Source organism: Salmo salar, chromosome 02 (assembly GCF_965601325.2).
Source record: "Salmo salar chromosome 02, fSalSal1, whole genome shotgun sequence".
In the NCBI taxonomy this organism is placed as follows: Eukaryota; Metazoa; Chordata; class Actinopteri; order Salmoniformes; family Salmonidae; genus Salmo; species Salmo salar.
The window spans coordinates 60,253,281-60,275,778 of record NC_138292.1 but is presented as its reverse complement, the minus strand read 5'-3'; the positions used below and the strand labels follow the sequence as shown (position 1 = coordinate 60,275,778).

The following is a 22,498-nucleotide window of genomic DNA, read 5'->3' as shown; positions in this document are numbered from 1 at the left end:
CCCAGGCATTTGAAGTCTAGACTAATTGACTATCACCTTGACATTTCCACTGCACTCCGGCCCAGACCTCACCAACACTAACATTGCATCTTCACACTGACGGTAATTGGGGATTTATGACTCCCATCCTAGCCCCTACCACCCAACACACACACAAAAACAAATTGGAAGACATGGTGGAGTGTTGTGTACAACAAGCTAGTCGGAGCTAGTGGGGGATCAATGCATAATATTGAGCATATTAATGATAATACTGTTTGCGTTGCACTTGTTGCCTCTAGAATGAAAAAATATGTAAATGATATTTTTGGAGTACAGACCCTCTACACCGCATCACATAATAATGAGGTCATACAAGGAAAGGCACGCAACAAAGGTAGGTCTACTTGAAGGGCAAGGAAGCATGCCGTTTTGCCACAACCTTGATTTTGCTTTGTCTCAAACAATCACGATACGTGGAACATTAATAAATCATAATGGAATGTAAGATTAATCGGATGTGGCGTCATGAGATGTGATCTGTGTGAGATTGCGGAAGCACTCCAAGGGGTTCTCTCTCTCTCCATTGGCTTCTCCCTCCCTCTCTCTCTCCCCGTCTCTCTCCCAGCCTGCTCATGGGCCTTAGTGTTCTTGCCTCGCTCTCATTTGTAGATTGTGCCTTAGGGCTGACAGATGTTCTATGTTTTTTTCCACCGTTAGGTTGTTCGCTTCCATCACATTTACCACCACATGCACAGTTACTCCCTTCCTTCAGCCAGAGCATGGCTAACTCGCCTTGTCTCAGATCACACCTGTATTGTCTCCCATGAAGAACAGTGAGATGAGTAACCACTCCCGTGCTAGCGTTTAACTCCACCAGCTGAAGAATGGTGAGGAACAGGTCAATTGCGCCATGCTAGCACACTAAACTATCATGCTAGAGCCAGTTGGGTCCCATGGCAGTTCCAGTTGCTAGCACGCTAAACGAATATACTAGTGCTAGCTGGCTCCCATGGTAGTTCCACGTCCCTGTTTTGCTTTTGGAGTGTCCCTGTATAGGGATGTATCCTGCATACAGACGTTATCACACCATGTGTTGCAGCTAGCTAATCATCCACTATATCTATCAAGACAGATGTTTGCAGTTAATGATATCCTTGCATACTGAGTTTAGTATGCATATTACATGATCACATATGTCGTAACCTTGGAGTGTTATCTTACAGTCAAGGCTGAACGTAAGACTTTCTTAAGTGATGGGAGCGGAGACGTTTTTAATCATTTTACTGATGTATGAGGTTAGTACCTCCACTATCAAATGACGTCCTGTTGCAAGAACATCAACAACAATCAAACGATTAAGAAAGAGGCATCACTTCTATGCTTACAAATATAATGGGGGGGGGGGGGGGGGGGGGGTACTAAACTTACATATGGAATTGTTTAAAGATGCTCATATGATGGACCATTTAGCTATTTGATTTAACATTTTAGGAGCCCTTTAGGTATCCCCCCCCAAATTTTTTTTAAATTGGGATAAAATATTGACGTTTTTGGGGATAAAATATTGAATTTGGTGTTTACTACTATAGCCCATAGAAAAACATTGAATAAGACATTCATAAATGGACAAAAAAACTGTCAAAAGATAAATCATAAGGAAAAAGGTTTCGAAGTGTCTGTCCTATATCAAGGTAATCTAAGAAAGCTCAGGAAATATTTTGGTTTTTTTGGACACATACTTAATAACCCCTTGTGTTTTTTGGCACAAAACTACCTCCATAATTCCATTCATTTATATGGGTTACCTTCAGATGAGTCCTGTGACACTTGTGGGGGTTGTAGAGCAAAACGAAGAACACCATCTGTGTTCGTGAGAGTCTCCCCTTTCCATAGGTTGTAGGCCAAACCGTTCGGATGCTACAGACGTTTTCGTGAGAAGACCAATTTTTGGGATGTCTCATGTTCTGACAAATACCGCTGTAGCTCGGTCGGTCACCTTCCACCGCAGATGTGGAAGGCCGACATAAGCGGATGCAGTGGATTGAGACGCAGCCAACATCTCTATCTTAAACTGACAGATTTTAATGGGGATTTTTTTATTATGTTACTTAGATTGACTCAAGGGTGGTCAATAGACACTTAAGGATTTGAACCAGTGTGCTACAGCATGAAAATAATACTGCAGCAACAGGAATGTGTATTATTATGTGGTTGATAATTAATGGACATTAATTAAAACTACAATATTTCCTGAAACATTTTTTGTTAGGGCAAATCAAGTCTAACATTTTAAAGTGGAAATTACAACCTTTAGAAGCCTTTTTAAACATGGAATACACTACAAGTTTGCATTTCCTTCAATGCAGGAAAATTCTCAGCAACAAACGAGTGATCAAAAGAAGATCCTACATCTGTACGTACCCTCATTTGCATTTCTTTGGGAAGTGATGGGAACATTACTAAAGAGTTTGTCTTTACTACTTTGAGGACAGTTTGAGGACATTAAATATGAATTTGCACTTATAAATATGTGCCTGTTCCAAAAAGAGTGGCAATGAATGGAAGTATTTGAACTCTGAAGCAAATTCATATTCCACCCACCTGCCTGATGATGATGTCTGAGCTGCACAGAGGCTGTCATTGTTTTGGAGCACCACACACACACACACACAAACACACACACAAATAAGGCCCTCATCTGAAACATTTGTGCCGCTGACTGCTGCTTTAGTCAATATGTTCATGAGAAAAAGCATTCATCAGTGTTTTCCATAAGCGCCGGCCGGCCGTCGGCTAAATAGCCGATAACAGACTCATTGTAAGCCGGCTACTTTTTCCACTTAAAATGTTCAATTAGATAGTCAGAAAAGTCCATGTAGCCTTCTGCCTCTAAAATGAATGATATGCATCTTCTATTGATCTATTGATAGTACAGACACCTGTCAGTCTTTCAGATGTTTTATCGGCCTATACAGCCACGGAGTCGGGGCGCATAGGATATTTACTGTGCTTTGATTGATTACCAAAAACGGCAAGTGGTGACTAGTTTACAAAAGGTGTCGAAAAGAATGAATAAAGTCAATCTCCTATATCCCTTTGCTATTCATAAATGATACAACGTAGTTATGTCCATGGTATAGCATCGGGACATGTAAACCAAAGATCTTGTTTGTTTTTTCCTAGGATTCGAAGCCCATGAGAAGACTTGCCAGTGACCGCTAAAGTGGCTCGTCAGTGTAGCCTAGTGATGGGTTGTTCGCGAACTAACGGCTCTTTTTGAATGGATCTGTTAGGTTAATGGAACCGAATCTCCTCCATAAGAGAGATGCGTGTTTTGGCTCCCTAATTTGCATACTGGTAGGCTACTCCTGCTTTTTAGCGATTATCTGCAGATAAATGATGAAAATATTCAATGAAGACGTTGAATTCTCACTGCAGGAACAATAGAAAGTGGAGAGAGCGCCTCTTCAGGTCCACAATATGATCAAATAAAACAGATTGATAATGATACTTATATGCTAGTATTAAAGACATAGATATAGGCCTACTGATTTAATTAAAGTTAACAGACAACTGCTGCTTTCTGTTAAGCAAAGCCCATGTTTAACACCTGCTCCATTCTTCAATCATACCTGTTGAAGTAAGACTTGACTTGATGTGACTTCAATCTCAAGAGAAAACAGGTTTAATGTTAAAAAGGTTTTCTTACTTAGAAAATAGTTGTGATCAGGACAAGGCCTAGACAATATCCAAAACTACTAACACACTGAATTTCAATCATTTTCAGTCATTTTATTGTAAAGTAATGTCTTTCTACTTAATATCACAACAAATTTGACCAAAATGCGAGGAAAAGTCATTAAGTATTCTATAATTTAGGGGTTGCATTTTGGATGGAATCAAGGCATTAGAATGTACCAGAAGCCACCAAAATTGAGCTTGTTCTGCAATTTTCACAGAAAGCACAGCTATTACTTCCAAAAAAAATCACTGCTTCTGAGAGGGAACCAGAGAGGTTGTTTATCTGAATCTGTCCGTCGCTCAATCACCCTCCCCTCAAATTCCTTTCATTTTCCGGAAGCATTAGCCGCCCTACCAAACATTTGTACAAAAAAATTATCTGCAAGCATGTCAGAGGGCTTGTCAATATTTACCATCATTACACGTTATTTCTCTCACACATTTCTCTGTACTAAAACCTGTTTATCCGCTATTTGCTTGTGGTTACTCTTCAACTGGACTGACCACCTGCTCTGATTCTCTGCACCTTAGCACACATGCACACACCAACACAGACAAACACACATATACATTCATGCTACACACACACACACATCACAACGGCTGCTACAAGACTTATTATACTGCTCAATTTATACAACATTTTTTTTTATACAACATTTTCCTGGTCTTTGATGTTTTTTTATTTTGCACGATTATCTATGCTTACCTCCTACCTCTTGTAATACAAAGTGTTCATGTTCCAAACAAAACAGGCTAACATTCCACATGACAGTCCACAGCAATGATAAAGCCTACTGCTGTTTTTCCCGTCCTCTCACCATTAGCTTGACACCTCTTTCCTTGTCTATGACAGAAGCTTTCTCATTGGACTGTACACGGGGGTGAGGAGAGGTGGAGTGGGGAGTGGAGGTTGGAGAGGGGGGGGGCGCATTCATCTTCATTATTAGACAAGAATTAACTAGGAGAAAATGACCTGTTCTGATTAGAGTCTTCTTAAAAAGGAGGAATGTGAGAAAGGAAGGATGAAGGGAGATGGGACTAATGATTCAAATTGTCAGGATGGCTCCTCTTGAGGGTTGTGGGAGAAGAGGTTGGATGGGGTTAGGGGTGCAGGGGTTGGGGGGGGGGGGGGTGGGCAATGGTCGCAAATATGAAGAGCTTGTCTATCCTTTGATTAAAACACTGGAATTCTTCCTTCCTTTTTTTCTTTCTGTGGTCTATAATTCATTAGTTCCGGAAAGAGAGAGAAATTATAGGGTCGGTATAAATATTAACGATTGGAAGTATTTTTTGAGAAGATAACTGCTAACTCTCTGGGTGGGGATTAGCATGGCTTAATGGATGTGGCGGATATTGCTGAAGATGACAGAGGCACCAAACAGACATGGCAGTACAAACGTCAAAATGTTTCAGTTCGTTATATATTGGCAGTTGACATCAGCATTGCAAGTCCATTGCCATGCCTTCGTAAGTGTATCTAACTGAACCGCAATGTGTAGATCAACTTTTTCTAGAAGTTATACTGATAGATCGTTCAAATTTGAGTCAAGTGGACTGTTTTAAATTAGTTAGGACATTTGTCAGCATTTACAGTGTAAGAAACACCCCACACAGAGAGACATTTAGAAAGCAGACGGAAAGCAGACAGAGAACTAGAATGTTAACTATGAGATATGACAAAATAACAACACTCAAAACACCTCAAAACACATAAATGCACATTACCTTTCTCTTGTTGTTGGGACTGACGTACAAGTAGCTGAGGATTGTTTTCGCCCCCACTTTCTCGTTGAGCTTCTGGTAAGTGGTTCCGTAGTCGGTTGACCTGGAATTTAATCAGAGTGTTTGATGAAGACTTGATGAATTACTTGTTGTAATTAAAAATCCCCTAGAGAATGTTTAGTAGGAGAAAAAAAAGCATGCACAATTAAGTCCCACCTCCTCGTGGTTCGCTGTTCTACGACGACACACGCGGAGGGATAATCAACCATAACCTAGCCAGGGTGTAGTGCTTCAAGTGGGAAGTTTGACCTTTATGTTTTGTATAAGCCTAAGCACCATATAGCAGTACATGTAAAGTATAGTTAGAATAGGGGGCTCTGCATATCATTACAGCACATATTTGGCATAGTTAACCATTTTCATCTTTGATTTTCATATTAATCATACAGATGTAGGATCTTCATTTGATCACCATGTTGTTGCAGGAAATGCAAACTGGTAGTGTAATCAAGGTTTTAAAAGGCTACTAAAGTTTGTATAATGTGTATATTCTGTTGCTGCAGGATGATTTTCCTGCTGTGAGAAACTGGTGAAATTAATATCCTACATCTGTATGACTGTCCATTTTAATGTCAGTTAAATAGTTCCACAGTAAAGTATGTGCTTGTTAGCCACTTGTTAGCGCAGTAGAATACTTGTTTTTTTGAAATTGTGACACTTGTTGACATATAAATAGTCTCCTACCAGTTTGAAACAGATGTCCAACCTCTAAATTGGCAAATTCCGTACCTCACATTCTGCTATATGTGGCTGTCTAAACAAACTACTTACATTCATTGAACTACAGTATGTCTCCAACTATCTGACCAATGCCCATCTCTTCTTTTAAAACGGCACAGAATTCAAAACAGCATCACCAGGAACAATAGCAATTTTTCTGGAATAGTTGCTCTGTTATGGTCCAGGACAAGATTTTTGAAGTCAAATCATGTAATTTACTCCTTCAGTCCATTCTTTTAGGAGAAAAAGGCACAACGGAGAGCAAAACTTCACGTAAAGTTGAAAGACTGGCTGCATAGTCTCAAGTGGACTGTTTTATAGCTGGTCAAAGATGAAGCCATTGAACCAAGAGATAGACTAGCTTTATGTAAAGTTTTCATGTGGCCTCCTGCATTGTCATTCACACAAAGCTTCCTTTTTTGAAGGAAGTAACAGCAATGTTTGAGTGGATTTTGGAAAGAATACTGAAAAGGCAAAAGAATGTGTGAAGTTTTTTGGAGGTCGTGTCTAGGTAGCACAACTCAGTGGTTTCAAAGTCTCACCATATCTGTCTGCATAAAACTACAACCCAATATGGATCCCAACAGCTGAGTCAAAGCTAACGGTGGATGAAAGGGGATTGTGCTGAAATATTTAAGCGATGGTCAGAGTACTAATGTGAAATTTGTGTTCCGTCTGAGATGTAACATTCCAGAACGTCTCGAAGTTTGAACAACTTATCTCCCCTGCCAGGTTCATTTTATTTATAGAGAAGCAAGGCTCAATCAAGGAGCTATTTCATGTTCAGCTAAAATACACACATAAACACACACACACACACACACACACACACACAACTAACACACACACATTCAAAGCAGGCAAAGCTTCAAAAATACACCATGCATGCATCACCCTACAATGCCTGTTACTACTACAAACAAAGCAATCACTGACTTCGATAGAGGGTTTTCATTCATCCTGTGCTTAAAGAAATGTTAAATCCTGATTTTGGAAACTCTATTGAAATGGAAGCGTTACCATTTTTAAGTAGTTTGTTTTTGTAGTGAAGTTGACAAACAACCCACAGAAACACACAAATAGCCCAGCCCTGTGACACCAGCCTGGTGACTTTCATTTTCCCTTTTTCCGATTTATTATGGGATGGTTTCCATGTCGATTAAATATGGGCTTCTCTCGGTTAACTCCTGAATACCAGCGGTAGCATCTATCAACGGGTGGATCCATCGACACTTTGGACCACAGGACAATGACATCATCTGGCTATTGATCTGCTCCTCATAGAACCCCATCATACGCCTGCTGTGATTTAAAGCCCAATGACTTACTTTTAGTGATGCAGCAACTCTCGACATGAACCAATGAAACCAATACAATCGGCCACCCCCCCCAATTGGTTGCTCAAGGACAATGATTGCAGAAAAGGCAGTGCTGGTTATGAGGTTGTGAAATGGTGGCTCTACCCCTGTCCTTCTGCTGTTATCTTTTCCATATGACCTCTGGTTTCAGCCAGCCAATTCTCTGGATTGTTCATGTGTTGGATGGAACATGGTCGAGTTAATGAAACATTATATAGAGACAAGAATAACAGGATGGGAGGTAGCCTGGCGGTTAAGAATCAGTTAATAATCCCCGAGCCGACTAGGTGGAAAATCGGCCCATGTGCCCTTGAGCAAGGCACTTAACCCTAATTGCTCCTGTAAGTTTCTCTGGATACTGTACCAGGGTCTGCTAAATGAATACAAATGTAAAGCGAGTCTGATAACGGTGATCTGGTTCACTGTGAAATTGGATCACTGGGGATTGTGTATTGTGTTACAGGTGATTGAGTTATTCCATATACCTAGCTACTCCTCACATCATATACCTAGCTACTCCTCACATCATATACCTAGCTACTCCTCACAACATATACCGAGCTACTCCTCACATCATATACCTAGCTACTCCTCACATCATATACCTAGCTACTCCTCACATCATATACTTAGCTACTCCTCACATCATATACCTAGCTACTCCTCACATCATATACCTAGCTACTCCTCACATCATATACCTAGCTACTCCTCACATCACATACCTAGCTACTCCTCACATCATATACCTACCTACTCCTCACAACATATACCTAGCTACTCCTCACATCACATACCTAGCTACTCCTCACATCACATACCTAGCTACTCCTCACAACATATACCTAGCTATTCCTCACATCATATACCTAGCTACTCCTCACATCATATACTTAGCTACTCCTCACATCATATACTTAGCTACTCCTCACATCATATACCTAGCTACTCCTCACATCATATACCTAGCTACTCCTCACATCATATACTTAGCTACTCCTCACAACATATACCTAGCTACTCCTCACATCATATACTTAGCTACTCCTCACAACATATACCTAGCTACTCCTCACATCACATACCTAGCTACTCCTCACATCACATACCTAGCTACTCCTCACATCATATACCTAGCTACTCCTCACATCACATACCTAGCTACTCCTCACATCATATACCTAGCTACTCCTCACAACATATACCTAGCTACTCCTCACAACATATACCTAGCTACTCCTCACATCACATACCTAGTTACTCCTCTGTTTTAGTTGAGGGTTTAATTTCAAGCTCTTTTATTCATACCGGACTAATGTGATATTGCCTTGTTGGGTTCTTTTCAAAGACAACAACTTTATTTTGGGAGGAGACTTAGAGTACCCCCAGTACATGCCCAATTAGATTTCCCCCCATATATCTACTGTACTGTGACAGCAGCAGCCCGAAGCCCTGTTGTTTTCCCTATTGGAGTTTGATTAATCAATGAGTGGGGGGTATCTGGAGATGGTTAGCGAGAGGTCGCTAATTGCATTAGCGGGGTGCAACGTAAACAATAAACAGCTTGAAACGTCCAACGGATGGCAGCTTTGCTAAGTATTCCAAATGAATGTATGAATTGCCTCGGTGCACTCCGATAGTATTTCTCTCTCGCCACTCAGCTTTTAGAGCAGCAGGTTGGGCTTGTACCCCCCCCTCCCATTTCTGACCCATGTTTGATGGCTGTCTACCATTCTTAAACTACCAGGACAGTCTCTCTCTCTCGATGTTAGAAGCACCATTAACAGGGTAATGAGGTATAACGCCCGTTCACGTTTGAGCCATCCACGACTTAAGCCACTAACGGTTAGTGGTTAGGACTTAAGTAGAGAGTCATATAACGCTACATTTACCACTGCTATGGTTGGGAGATAGGCCTTGGGGTGACCCACAGATCTGTTGTGGTCAAGGCCGCTGAAATCACTGGAAAGTCCTGAGGTCTGTTTTCCTCTTTCTCAAATGAGGGCCGCAATGTTCCAGCAGACCCGCACCGCTGAGATTTGTACAGATTTGACAGGCCTACTGTTCCGAAGTCTCTTAAATGCCAAAACCGCATTCAATCAACTTTAATGATTGCTCTTACATTTGTTCCACTTGGCATTCAATTTGTCTCTTTTTTTACGAAAGACCGGGGTAAAATAAAGCGAGATGTCATAAAACGTGCTCCGCTGAAAGGAGTCTATAGAAGAACATCTAAAATCCTCTAACTGTGGGGTTTCCAATGGACAGTCAAACACTTTACATTTTCAGCAAAGTCTCAAACATACTTGTACGTGACTCTGAACAGAATCACAGAATGTCACACTATAAATAACCTATCGGGCACCAAATATCAAGGTAGCAAGAACACGACCTGTAGACCTACAAATACAAGATATTACAACTATAGCCGAGGGAGTGGATTATGTATGAATTCAGTTTTCAGTAATGCGGAGGAGCCCCTTGAGCTGAAAGTGCAACGAGACTCGCTTGAGCTGCACTCAAGGCCAGTCAAAGTAAGTGCACTTGGACAACACATTGGCTGTCCGTGAGTAGCTGTGACTCATATTCACACTAATGCCTGTCTGCTTTGGGATGAATTAAACATCTGGTCGGTCAGCTGGAAGGTTCTGGCGACAGGTGCACGTTTTTCGGGCGAAAAGTCTCCTCAATGAGGAGAGGGCAAGTTGCACCGTTTAAATATTCAAGGTGATTTTGTGTAAGCCTTCGATTTGTCAACCTCTTATAATGATGGACTTATATGGTGATGCACTTATACTTATTATATGTATTTACAATGTTTGTGGTATACAAAGGAGACAGAACATGAAACACAACCTTATTGCTGCTAAAATCCGATATAAAGGCAGTCACTGAAGACTTTACACAGAAATGCACACAGAAGACTTACTTTGTCATTGCATGATGTGCTTACCTCCACAATGAGCTCTCTGTGACACTGTTCAGGTTGAAGTCAAACAGCTTGGTCAGCATGAGAATCACCTGCAAGACATGAGGAAAAATCCTTATTAATACACTTTAATACAGAGCCTACAATAAATGCACGTTTCAACACACAATTAATCTTAAACATAGGCGTAATCTCATTTCACATAGCATTTCAAAACATTTGATGATTCGTCCTGAATTACATTGTCAGGAGTCAAGGAGACCGTGTTTCTTCTACAGTATGCGAAATCCAAGGAAATTATCTGTTATTGGAGTTATAAGCCATAGGGCATCAACAATTTGGCCTGTAACATCCCTGAAAGGTTGCTGAATCGAATCCCCAAGCTGACAAGGTACAAATCTGTCGTTCTGCCCCTGAGCAAGGCAGTTAACCCACTGTTCCCCGTGCGCCGATGACGTGGATGTCGATTAAGGCAGCCCCCCGCACCTCTCTGATTGAGGGGTTGGGTTAAATGCGGAAGACATTTCCGTTGAATGCATTCAGTTGTACAACTGACTAGGTATCCCCCTTTCCTTTCCCATGTTCAAATGGTGTCCCTTTATTTCATGATCACTTGTGTAATACAAGATGCTTGTTCCATACTTTCTAAAATCACCTATCACATCCTTTTCAAAATAGAAAACAGAAGGAACAGAGAAAGGAAGCTATTAAATGTTTGATATGTAGCCTCTGTAGCCACACATGAAAGGCATAGTTCCGTCTTTGGGAAATTCACGGTCTACCTGATAGAGAATACATTAAACAAATCTGTCCTCCATCTAGCTTGTTCAGGGGATCTGACTACTGACTAGCAAGCTCAGCTGAACTGTCAGCGAAAGGAACTAAAAGATACATCAGACGAACAGCGTGTGATGACTAATTATTTAGAGCTCATTACTTAATCATATCCTATTCAATCTAAACGTGGCACTGTAAATATTCTTTATAACTGTAACACCCTTAAAGTGCATGGGATTTAGAAGGAAAATCTGGGTCGATCCAAGTCTTCAGGGAAAATGAAAAGGCAGATAAATTGCATTCCGCCCGAAGCAGAACGAGAACTACAGAAGCACGGAACTACAGAAGCACGGAACTACAGAAGCACTCGCAATCTATTTACTTTATGACTAGAGGTATATTTGAAATTCATTGCAATTTGTGGCGATGGAGCTACTCACCAAGCACACCTGTAGTTTACCAGTCTACTTTGACATGGTACTATAGACCACTGACGTTTCACTCAATGTTTGCTGTCTGTTAGCATGTTGCTAACTGTGTGGAATCGCCTGGAGTATGATGTCATGGGTTTGACAGTTTCGGGATTGTTCAAATGCGTGTGGATGTCATACAACACAGAGGTCAGTAACAACATGGACAAGTCGAACAGATCCAGCAGCAGTGCTATGTCTATCTTTATCTGCCTCATGTCATCCAGATGACCTTAGCATCATCTACATAGCTTATTTTTTCCCCCTCCAAACACAAACACCCATAGGCGGTCTGAAACCTCTAAGAGGAACTTCGGGGAACTGCATATTCAGGGGGAAAAAACTCTGTGGAATATCGTCCCAAGTCCATAGTGTACAGCAAAAACAAAACAACCGGAGCCTAATAACAATTTGTACATGCCGTCTCCAAGACCGGCTACACAATGTTCCTTGGCTGCACGCTGCGTCATGGCAACATCCAACTGTTTCCCTGTCCCTCGGATACCTTTGAGTCTACCTCCCGCTGCATGTTGTGGAGGCAGGCGTGGCGGAGGAGTCACCACCGTGGAACTTGTGTGACTTTGTGAAGTGAGTTCCGCCAGCGTGGGGGCCCCGCGAGTGAGTTACAACGCCAGAACAGATGCACCTCTGCAGCGGGGAATTACATTGTGAGGCAGGCCCCTTTGATCACGCTGTATTATGTATGAGGCAACATCTGCGGCCTCGGAACGCACCGAACCAATGCACACACACTTTCTCACACACACACACACCACACACACACGGCTGCTTTGGGTCGACCTGTGGAGGAGTTTAGGTTAGAGAGAAGAAACCATCAACACAAAACTCCTTTAAATTAAGAGCTTGTTCACAACGCAGCCCGGTGTCTCCTCTAAGCGTCTGAGTGGTAGATACTCTGGTGAGGAGAGATTTACCCAAGGGGATGAATAACCTTACATGTGCAGATGAGACCAATGCATGCTAATGACCCAGTCCATTTCGCTGGCCAGCTGGAGGGGGAATTCGCACACAGGCGCGTACACACACACACACACACACACACACACTGCCATGCACACACCCACACACAACCACCTCCACAAGGCTTCTCTCTCTCCCTCTATCTCCGTCCCTCCTCTCTCTCTCTCTCTCCTAAATTCTACCAAACCTCTAAATTCAGTTTTTCTATGTCTGTGGTCAGAGCAGGTGCCCTTGTACCAATGTATCTCTGTACTCCATGCCTATGCCTCCACCTCTGCCTGTTTCTGTGTACTAGAGCCAGGTTCTCTATCACCTCGCCCTCGCTCAAACAACCAATAACCTGGACAGATAAAGTCCTTTAAAAGCAAAGTAAGCAGAGTTGCAAAAGCAGAGCAGGCTGGCTGTGTAGCTGGCATCATTAGCTGAAGGACAGTGTGCATGCGGACCCTTCGGTCTGCCACATATGGAGCCTAATGTGGGTGGCCATCAGCGTGCGTCCATGTCAGATGGTCTCCCCGCTGGAAAGTGCATATGCTACATTACCGAGCTTGCCAATTAGGCCCGTGGGTAGACTCCTACTGTAAATATTACCATGCTGAGCAATAGAAGGAAAAGACAGACTTTTAGAAATGAAGATATTTGAGAAGGACTAACAAAGGGGAGAGAGTTGTGTGAGGGAGAGAAGATGGAAGACTGACTTTTAGCTTGTGAGGTGTTTGGATTTCTGTGGCTGTGGCAGGTTGAGGCGGCAGCTCTGTTTATGGATGCATGATGCTGAACTTCCCACATTGAAGTAAGTCATTGGGCTTCAGAAAAACGTTCGCGGTGGTAGGCCTGGTGAGGTTTGTATTAAGTGCTCCCTTTCGAATAAGTAAAACTTTCAAAGTGCATTGAAGGCCAGTTTGAGGGAGTTTGCAAATGTTATGCTAAGTCTGGTTGGCAGAATTTTAGGGGGTATTAGAAATGCAAAGAGAGGTTTGAGCTCAGGGTACAGATCAATAACAGCTGTGTTTCTGCAAAGACTTAAGTGCTTAGAGTTTCTCTTTCACACGCAAACACACACACACATAGAGAGACAGAAACACAGACATAAATACACACACGCAGAAAAAACGCACACACTGAGTGTCTTTGCTGCCAGAAAACGGCTTGTTGTGTTTCCCGCTATCTGGAGATTGTCCTTGACAAGGGGAGAAAAAAAAACGATGAACACCGATCAAAATCCCCAAACACGCATATACAAATAATAATTACGATCTCCTACGGCAACAGAGAGCCCAGAACAGTAAACAAATAGAAAACACAGGGATCCTAGCCACGGCTTTGTCTGACTGTGAAACTCCCAGAAATTAGACATGTTAAGCACACACTTTAGGGCATTCATATAAAACTCTTCGTTTTCTTCGGTATTTCTTTCACTAAATTGTAATAACGAGAGAGAGAGAGAAAGAGTTGTCATGTTTTTTTCTGACTGCATGCTAAAGTGCAATTCTGTATTCCTCACTCTCGTTAATGTTTCAGGTATCATCTCAGATATTCAGATACTGTAGTAGGTGGATGCACTCTAGAGTCTTGAGTGTTCAAGATCCAATTCCGTAACCGTGTAGTGAACACTGCTCGCACCCAATGCTTCTCTGTGTTTTTAATCTATAAGGAATGCATTGCGCGCTACTACACCTCTGCACACTACATATCTATTATATTCCTGAGAAAAAACAAGTTAGTCAAATATAGAAATATCATATCTAAACATGATTCATCTTCCTAGATGTTCAAAAACCTGAATCTGTCAAACTCCGGAGGGATCATCGTGACAACATGCCTTCTCTCTGTAGGATTAGCTGTTGTCATTTCATATTTTGGAAATATTTCACAATCCATGCCTATTCCAGATATGAAAGTAAAATGTTACTGCGAACCTGGATTTTCAAGACATCTGTCAAATTCTTGGATATCCCCCCAAAAAAACCTTTCTCCATTGAGGATCAAAACGTGTCATTTGAGAGCAATGTCCCAGGCAAGGAAACCTTAGTATAAATACCAAACATGCATAGTAATGTTCTGGGTTTTGGGATGCCTATTTCTGGGGCCTAATTAGCTGGTATTCTGTTTACTTAAAAAAAAATGGTCTATATTATTTTTTTTCTTTTGACAATATTACCCCGAAACCACAGTGCTATAGTTTTCTGTACCCTTTAAGACCAACATATTCAGTGTCGTAAACCAACTTGTTGACATACCCCCAGGGTTTTAGTCAAGATCTGTCACACAGTATGCACAATCTCTCTATCCATGAATGGATATGGTATGTTGATATGTATATTCCAGGTTGGATACTATGTTAATAAGATGTTATAATGTACTGATGTACAGTTGAAGTCGGAAGTTTACATACACCTTAGCCAAATACATTTAAACTCAGTTTTTCACAATTCCTGACATTTAATCCTACTAAAGAATAGTAAGAATGTGAAGTGTCAGAATAATTGTAGAGAGAATGATTTATTTCAGCTTTTATTTCTTTCATCACATTCCCAGCGGGTCAGAAGTTTACATACACGCAATTACTATTTGGTAACATTGCCTTGAAATTGTTTAACTTGGGTCAAATTCTTTGGGTAACCTTCCACAAGCTTCCCACAATAAGTTGGGTGAATTTTGGCCCATTCCTTCTGACAGAGCTGGTGTTACTGAGTCAGGTTTTTAGGCCTCCTTGCTCGCACATGCTTTTCAGTTCTGCCCACAAATTTTCTATAGGATTGAGGTCAGGGCTTTGTGATGGCCACTTCAATACCTTGACTTTGTTGACCTTAAAGCCATTTTGCCACAACTTTGAAAGTATGCTTGGGGTCATTGTCCATTTGGAGACCCATTTGCGACCAAGCTTCAACTTCCTGACTGATGTCTTGAGATGTTTCTTCAATATATCCACATAATTTTCCTGCCTCATGATGCCATCTATTTTGTGAAGTGCACCAGCCCCTCCTGCAGCAAAGCACCCACCCACAACATGATGCTGCCACCCCCGTGCTTCACGGTTGGGATGGTGTTCTTCAGCTTGCAAGCCTCCCCATTTTTCCTCCAAACATAACAATGGTCATTATGGCCAAAGAGTTCTATTTTTGTTTCATCAGACCAGAGGACATTTCTCCAAAAAGTACGATCTTTGTCCCCATGTGCAGTTGCAAACCATAGTCTGGCCTTTTTATGGCGGTTTTGGAGCAGTGGCTTCTTCCTTGCTTAGCGGCCTTTCAGGTTATGTCGATATAGGACTTGTTTAACTGTGGATATAGATACTTTTGTACCTGTTTCCTCCAGCATCTTCACAAGGTCCTTTGCTGTTGTTCTGGGATTGATATGCACTTTTCGCACCAAAGAACGCGTCTCCTTCCTGAGCGGTATGATGGCTGCGTGGTCCCATGGTGTTTATACTTGAGCACTATTGTTTGTACAGATGAACGTGGTACCTTCAGGCGTTTGGAAATTGCTCCCAAGGATGAACCAGACTTGTGGAGGTCTACAATTTTTTTCTGAGGTCTTGGCTGATTTCTTTCGATTTTCCCATGATGTCAAGCAACGAGGCACTGCGTTTGAAGGTAGGCTTTGAAATACATCCACAGTTGCACCTCCAATTGACTCAAATGAAGTCAATTAGCCTATCAGAAGCTTCTAAAGCCATGACATCGTTTTCTGGAATTTTCCAAGCTGTTTAAAGGCAGGGTCAACTTTGTGTATGTAAACTTCTGACCCACTGGAATTGTGATACAGTGAATTATAAGTGAAATAATCTGTCTGTAAACAATTATTGGAAAAATTACTTGTGTCATGCACAAAGTAGATGTCCTAACTGACTTGCCAAAACTATCATTTGTTAATAACCTCTTTGGGATAGGGGGTGGTATTTTCACGTCCGGATGAAAAGCGTGCCCAAAGGAAACTGCCTGCTACTCAGGCCCAGAAGCTAGGATATGCATATAATTGGTAGATTTGGATAGAAAACACTAAAGTTTCTAAAACTGTTGAAATAATGTCTGTATAACATAACTTATTTGGCAGGCGAAACCCCGAGGACAAACCATCCAGAATTTTTTGTTGTTGTTGAGTTGACTGTTTTCTATTGGGTTTCTATGGAGAACTAGATTTATGAGGCACCTGGTTGCAGTTCCTATGGCTTCCACTAGATGTCAACAGTCTTTAGAAATTGGTTGATGATTTTCCTTTGAGAAATTAAGAAGTATTGGAGTGCCAACAGAAGAAGATCTTCAAAAGGTAAGGCATGAATTATATCGTTATTTGTGACTTTCGTGTCGCACCTGCTTGGTTGAAATATGATTTTCATGTGTTTGTATGGTGGGGTGCTGTCCTCAGATAATCGCATGGATTGCTTTCGCCGTAGAGCCTTGTTGAAATCTGACATTGTGGCTGGATTAACAAGATGTTAAGCTTTATTTTGGTGTATTGCACTTGTGATTTCATGTAAATTAAATAATTCTAATAATTTAATTTGAATTTCGCGCTCCGCAATTTCACCGGATGTTGTTGAAACGTTCCGCTAGCAGAACCCCTAGCCATAACAGGTTTTAACCTCTATGGGCTAGGTGGGACGCAGGCGTCCCCCCCGTGGTGCACTCCATCAACAGCAGGTGCATTTCAAGAGCGGCAAATTTGAATCCAAATAAATGTCAAAATTCAAATTTTTCAAACATACAACTATTTTACACCCTTTGAAAGATAAACATCTCCTTAATCTAACCACGTTTTACGATTTCAAAAAGGTTTTACGGCGAAAGCATAAATTTAGAGTATGTTAGGACAGTACATTTACAAGAGTTGTGTGTAATGTTTTGTCAATTCAAAGACAGGGTCACCAAAACCATAAAACCAGCTAAAATGATGCACTAACCTTTTACAATCTCCATCAGATGACACTCCTAGGACATTATGTTAGACAATGCATGCATTTTTAGTTCTATCAAGTTCATATTTATATCCAAAAACAGCGTTTTACTATGGCATTGATGTTGAGGAAATCGTTTCCCTCCAATAACCGGCAGTCAAGTCAGCATCACAAATTAAATAATTAAAATTAGAAAACATTGGTAAAATATTATATTGTCATTTAAAGAATTATAGATTTACATCTCTTGAACGCAATCAACTTGCCAGATTTAAAAATAACCTTACTGGGAAATCACACTTTGCAATAATCTGAGCACTGCGCCCAGAAAAATACGCGTTGCGATACAGACTAGTCGTCATGTTGGGGAGATCTAAAATCGAAAATACTATGTAAATAATCCATTACTTTGATTCTCTTCATCAGATGTCACTTCCAGGTATCACAGGTCCATAACGAATGTAGTTTTGTTCAAAAAAGCTCATCATTTATGTCCAAAAATCTCCGTCTTGTTAGCACATGATCTAAGCCCGCCGGACTTCACTTCATGAACGAGGGGAAAAAATATATTTACGTTCGTTCAAACATGTCAAACGTTGTATAGCATAAATCATTAGGGCCTTTTTTAACCAGAACATGAATAATATTCAAGGTGGACGAATGCATACTCTTTTATAACGTATTGGAACGAGGGTACCCAACATGAACTCGCGCGCCAGGTGTCTAATGGGCCATCATCGTTCCATGGCTCTTGTTCGGTCAGATCTCCCTCCAGAAGACTCAAAACACTTTGTAAAGGCTGGTGACATCTAGTGGAAGCAATAGGAAGTGCCAAAATATTCCTCAGCCCCTGTGTTTTTCAATGGCATAGGTTTAAAGGTAATACAACACATCAGGTATCCACTTCCTGTCAGAAAATGTCTCAGGGTTTTGCCTGCCAAATGAGTTCTGTTATACTCACAGACACCATTCAAACAGTTTTAGAAACTTTAGAGTGTTTTCTATCCATATATAATAAGTATATGCATATTCTAGTTACTGGGTAGGATTAGTAACCAGATTAAATCGGGTACATTTTTTTTATCCAGCCGTGCAAATACTGCCCCCTAGCCCTAACAGGTTAACAAGAAATTTGTGGAGTGGTTGAAAAACGAGTTTTAATGACTCCAACCTAAGTGTATGTAAGCTAATGACCTGATTAGATGGCAGGATTCACCTTATTCACATCGTGATCACTGTTACAGGAGAAGACATGGAGCTACTGGGTGTGGGTGTGTGGTGTGTGTCTAGATGAACGAGCTACTGGGCTCCTCGACTTAATTTCAACTGAACACTGTTGAATTCACTTATATACACTAGTCAAAAGTACCAGCCTCAGAAATTGGCAATTAACTAACTGCACCTCAGATTGCAGCCCAAAAAAATGCTTCACAGAGTTCAAGTAATAGACACATCTGTTCAGAGGAGACTGCATGAATCAGGCCTTCCTGGTCAAATTGCTGCAAAGAAACCACCACTAAAGGACACCAATAAGAAGAAGAGAATTGCTTGGGCCAAGAAACATGAACAATGGACATTAGACCGGTGGAAATCTGTCCTTTGGTCTGATGAGTCCAAATTTTAGGTGTGTCTTTGCGAGACGGATGATCTCTGTATGTGTGGTTCCCACCGTGAAGCATGGAGGAGGAGGTGTTATGGTGTGGGGGTGCATTGCTGGTGAGACTGTCTGTGATTTATTTAGAATTCAAGGCACACAACCAGCATGGCTGCCACAGCATTCTGCAGCGATACACCATCCAATCTGGTTTGCGCTTAGTGGGACTATCATTGGTTTTTCAACAGGACAATGACCCAAAACACACCTCCAGGCTGTGTAAGGGCTATTTGACCAAGAAGAAGAGTGATGGAGTGCTGCATCAGATGACCTGGCCTCCATAAATCACCTGACCGCAACCCAATTGAGATGTTTTGGAATGAGTTGGATCCCAGGGTGACTACCTCATGAAGTTGGTTGAGAGAATGCCAAGAGTGTGCAAAGCTGTCATCAAGGCAAATGGTGGCTACTTTGAAGAATCTTAAATATAAAATATATTTTGATTTGTTTAACACTTTTTTGGTTACTACATGATTCCATACGTGTTATTTCATAGTTTTGATGTCTTCACTATTATACTACAATGTAGAAAATAGTAAAAAAAATAATAATCCTTGAATGAGCATGTATCCAAACTTTTGACTGGTACTGTATACTGCTGTGAATTATGCACATAGACTAGAGATTGTTCACAATCTATTGTTTTTGGGGTTTGAGAATGTGTGTGCGTGCGTGTGCGCGTGCGTGTGCATGCTTGTGTGTGAGTGTAAATGTGCATATGTGTGAGTGCGAATGAGCGTGTGCGTGTCTGTGTGCACGTGGGTCTTCAAATGAATGATGTATATGAAAACAATGTTGATTCGGGTAATAAATCACTGTTTAGTACTTTGAAATAAGGGGAAGATAACACTTGACAGAATTATTGAAATTGAATTCATGGACAGTCTCGCTCTAGACAAAAGATAACGGGACTATTCACATTATCCCAAGTAGGTAAGAGTTCCTGCCTGCGTAGTATGAAAAGCCAGAGCTCCAACAATTGAGTTTTAACTTCCAAAGTAGGTTACAATCCACCCACTGGTTAAATATAGTACATCACTTCCGTGCCGTGAGAGAGGAATGTGGTTGCTCACTCCTGATCATTTGACAAATAAAACTGAATATATGAATGTTAATCCAATGAACCCGCTCACATATCCCCGGGGAATATTGCAATAACACATAAAACCTTGAACTGTCAACGTGGAAAATCGAGTTTTATGTTAGCGGTGACAGAAAGGTGTGGATATGAAAGCACTATGAAACTCACAGACATACTCAAAGTTTCTAGTGGTATTGAATGGGAATGAGAAATCTGTGGGTATATGATTTTCAACGAGTTGAAAATCAAGTTGTATGTTAGCGGTAACAGAAAGGTCCAGATATGAAAGCACTACACAACACAGACATACTCAAAGTTGAGACTGGATGCGAAACCGAGTCTATGAGTAAAATGCTGTGGCTGACTTGGATTTCGGTACTAGACTAGAGGCCCAAGAGGCTAGTCTAGCGGCTGTTTTTCCCCTATGTGTTAACAACACAACCTACATGAGATTATTAACTACAGTTGCTACACTACTAGACAGATGGAGCGTGACAAATAAAGCGAAAAAGAATCTCGCTCATCGCAGATTAATTATTCAGATGTTCATCCTCAGAAGTAGCATCAGCTCACTAATGGGATAATAAAAAGTATTTACAAAGCTACATCTATCTATCTGGCAAAGACACTCTCTCTCCTCTTCTCTCTCCCTCGGAGGCAAAATAATCGGTCCACTTTTTGTCTCATTGATATCGCTTGATTGGCCTCCAGTTTGGGGCTGGGTAGTTTGAGTAGTAGGGGCCGAAGGCAGATGAATTGTCCCTCCAGGCTTTGCTGCCAGAGAGAGAGAGCAAAAGAGAGCGAGGGAGAGAGAGAGGAGAGAGAGAGAGAGAGAAGTAGGAAGAGGGAGAGAGAAGAAGGCCGAGGGAGAGACAGAGAGAGAGGGAAAGAGAGAGACAGAGAGATGGAGGAAGAGGGAGAGAGCAAGAGAGAGAGTGAGAGACAGGGGGGAAGAAGAGATGGTGGTAGTAGCTAACAAGCTCTTCTCTGCCAATCTCTTTCTTTGTTCCCGTTATTCAGAATCAAAGACTCCTGATTCCCAGCATTTGCATGTGATTAAAGGTGATTAGCAGTACAGCTCCACAGTCTAAACCAACACTTCCCTCCCTTGGAATCATCGCGGCCCACCCACCTACTGCTAGTGTTGCAATCACCGCCAACACTCACCACCGTCATGACACTGACCCCCTTTTTGTTGTTGTTCGGCTCTGTTGTATATCAAACCATTGTGTGAGGCACCTGAACATCATTCACGTGCTTAATTTGCGTCAAAGAAAACACGTTGGAAAAAAGACAAACCAAAGTAGGTATTATGTTGAGGGATAAAAACGATACAAATGAGAAACAAGATTTTCAAATAGCTGAGTTTGACGCGGTGGCTAAAGAGATAGCCGTTAACACGAGAACACAGAGGAATGAGAATTACAATCAACGGGGGTCTTAACCTTGTCTCGCACGTCACTGTAATGAGATGATAAAACGGCTCCCTGGGGGGTTGGAACAAGCCGTATTCTAGCGTGTACACAGACAGCTGTATCAATACGGGAGCAATTGTTGCTGAGCTTCATACTCTGGTAATAGAATAAGAGACACGCGCTGCACACCAATAGGCACACTCAATTTCAGCACAAGAGAGCATTGTATAAGTTACAGTAAGAAAATATATGGCATTCAGAATAGTCAGCAATGTCATCATTGTTAGAGATATAGCATTATTCAGAATAGTCAACAATGTCATCAATGTTAGAGATATAGCAGTATTCAGAATAGTCAACAATGTCATCAATGTTAGAGATATAGCAGTATTCAGAATAGTCAACAATGTCATCAATGTTAGAGATATAGAAGTATTCAGAATAGTCAACAATGTCATCAATGTTAGAGATATAGCAGTATTCAGAATAGTCAACAATGTCATCAATGTTAGAGATATAGCAGTATTCAGAATAGTCAACAATGTCATCAATGTTAGATATATAGCAGTATTCAGAATAGTCAACAATGTCATCAATGTTAGAGATATAGCAGTATTCAGAATAGTCAACAATATCATCATTGTTAGAGATATAGCAGTATTCAGAATAGTCAACAATGTTGTCAATGTCAGAGATATAGCAGTATTC

The 22,498-nt window shown here is 41.2% G+C and overlaps 1 protein-coding gene across 2 annotated transcripts in view; it reads right to left on the bottom strand.

Moving 5' to 3' along the window:
* The window catches only part of LOC106586852 (VPS10 domain-containing receptor SorCS1), a 169,905-nt gene that overhangs the window by 69,831 nt on the left and 77,576 nt on the right, over nucleotides 1-22,498 (bottom strand). For both annotated transcript variants that reach the window (XR_001324265.3, XM_014174576.3), the window contains exons 2-3: nucleotides 10,540-10,607; nucleotides 5,452-5,551 (exon numbers count right to left, since the gene is read on the bottom strand). Coding sequence is in view for 1 of the 2 variants with exons in the window: in XM_014174576.3 (XP_014030051.1) it covers nucleotides 5,452-5,551; nucleotides 10,540-10,607 (168 nt within the window). In the remaining variant the exon portion in view is untranslated. The remainder of the gene's footprint in view (nucleotides 1-5,451; nucleotides 5,552-10,539; nucleotides 10,608-22,498) is intronic.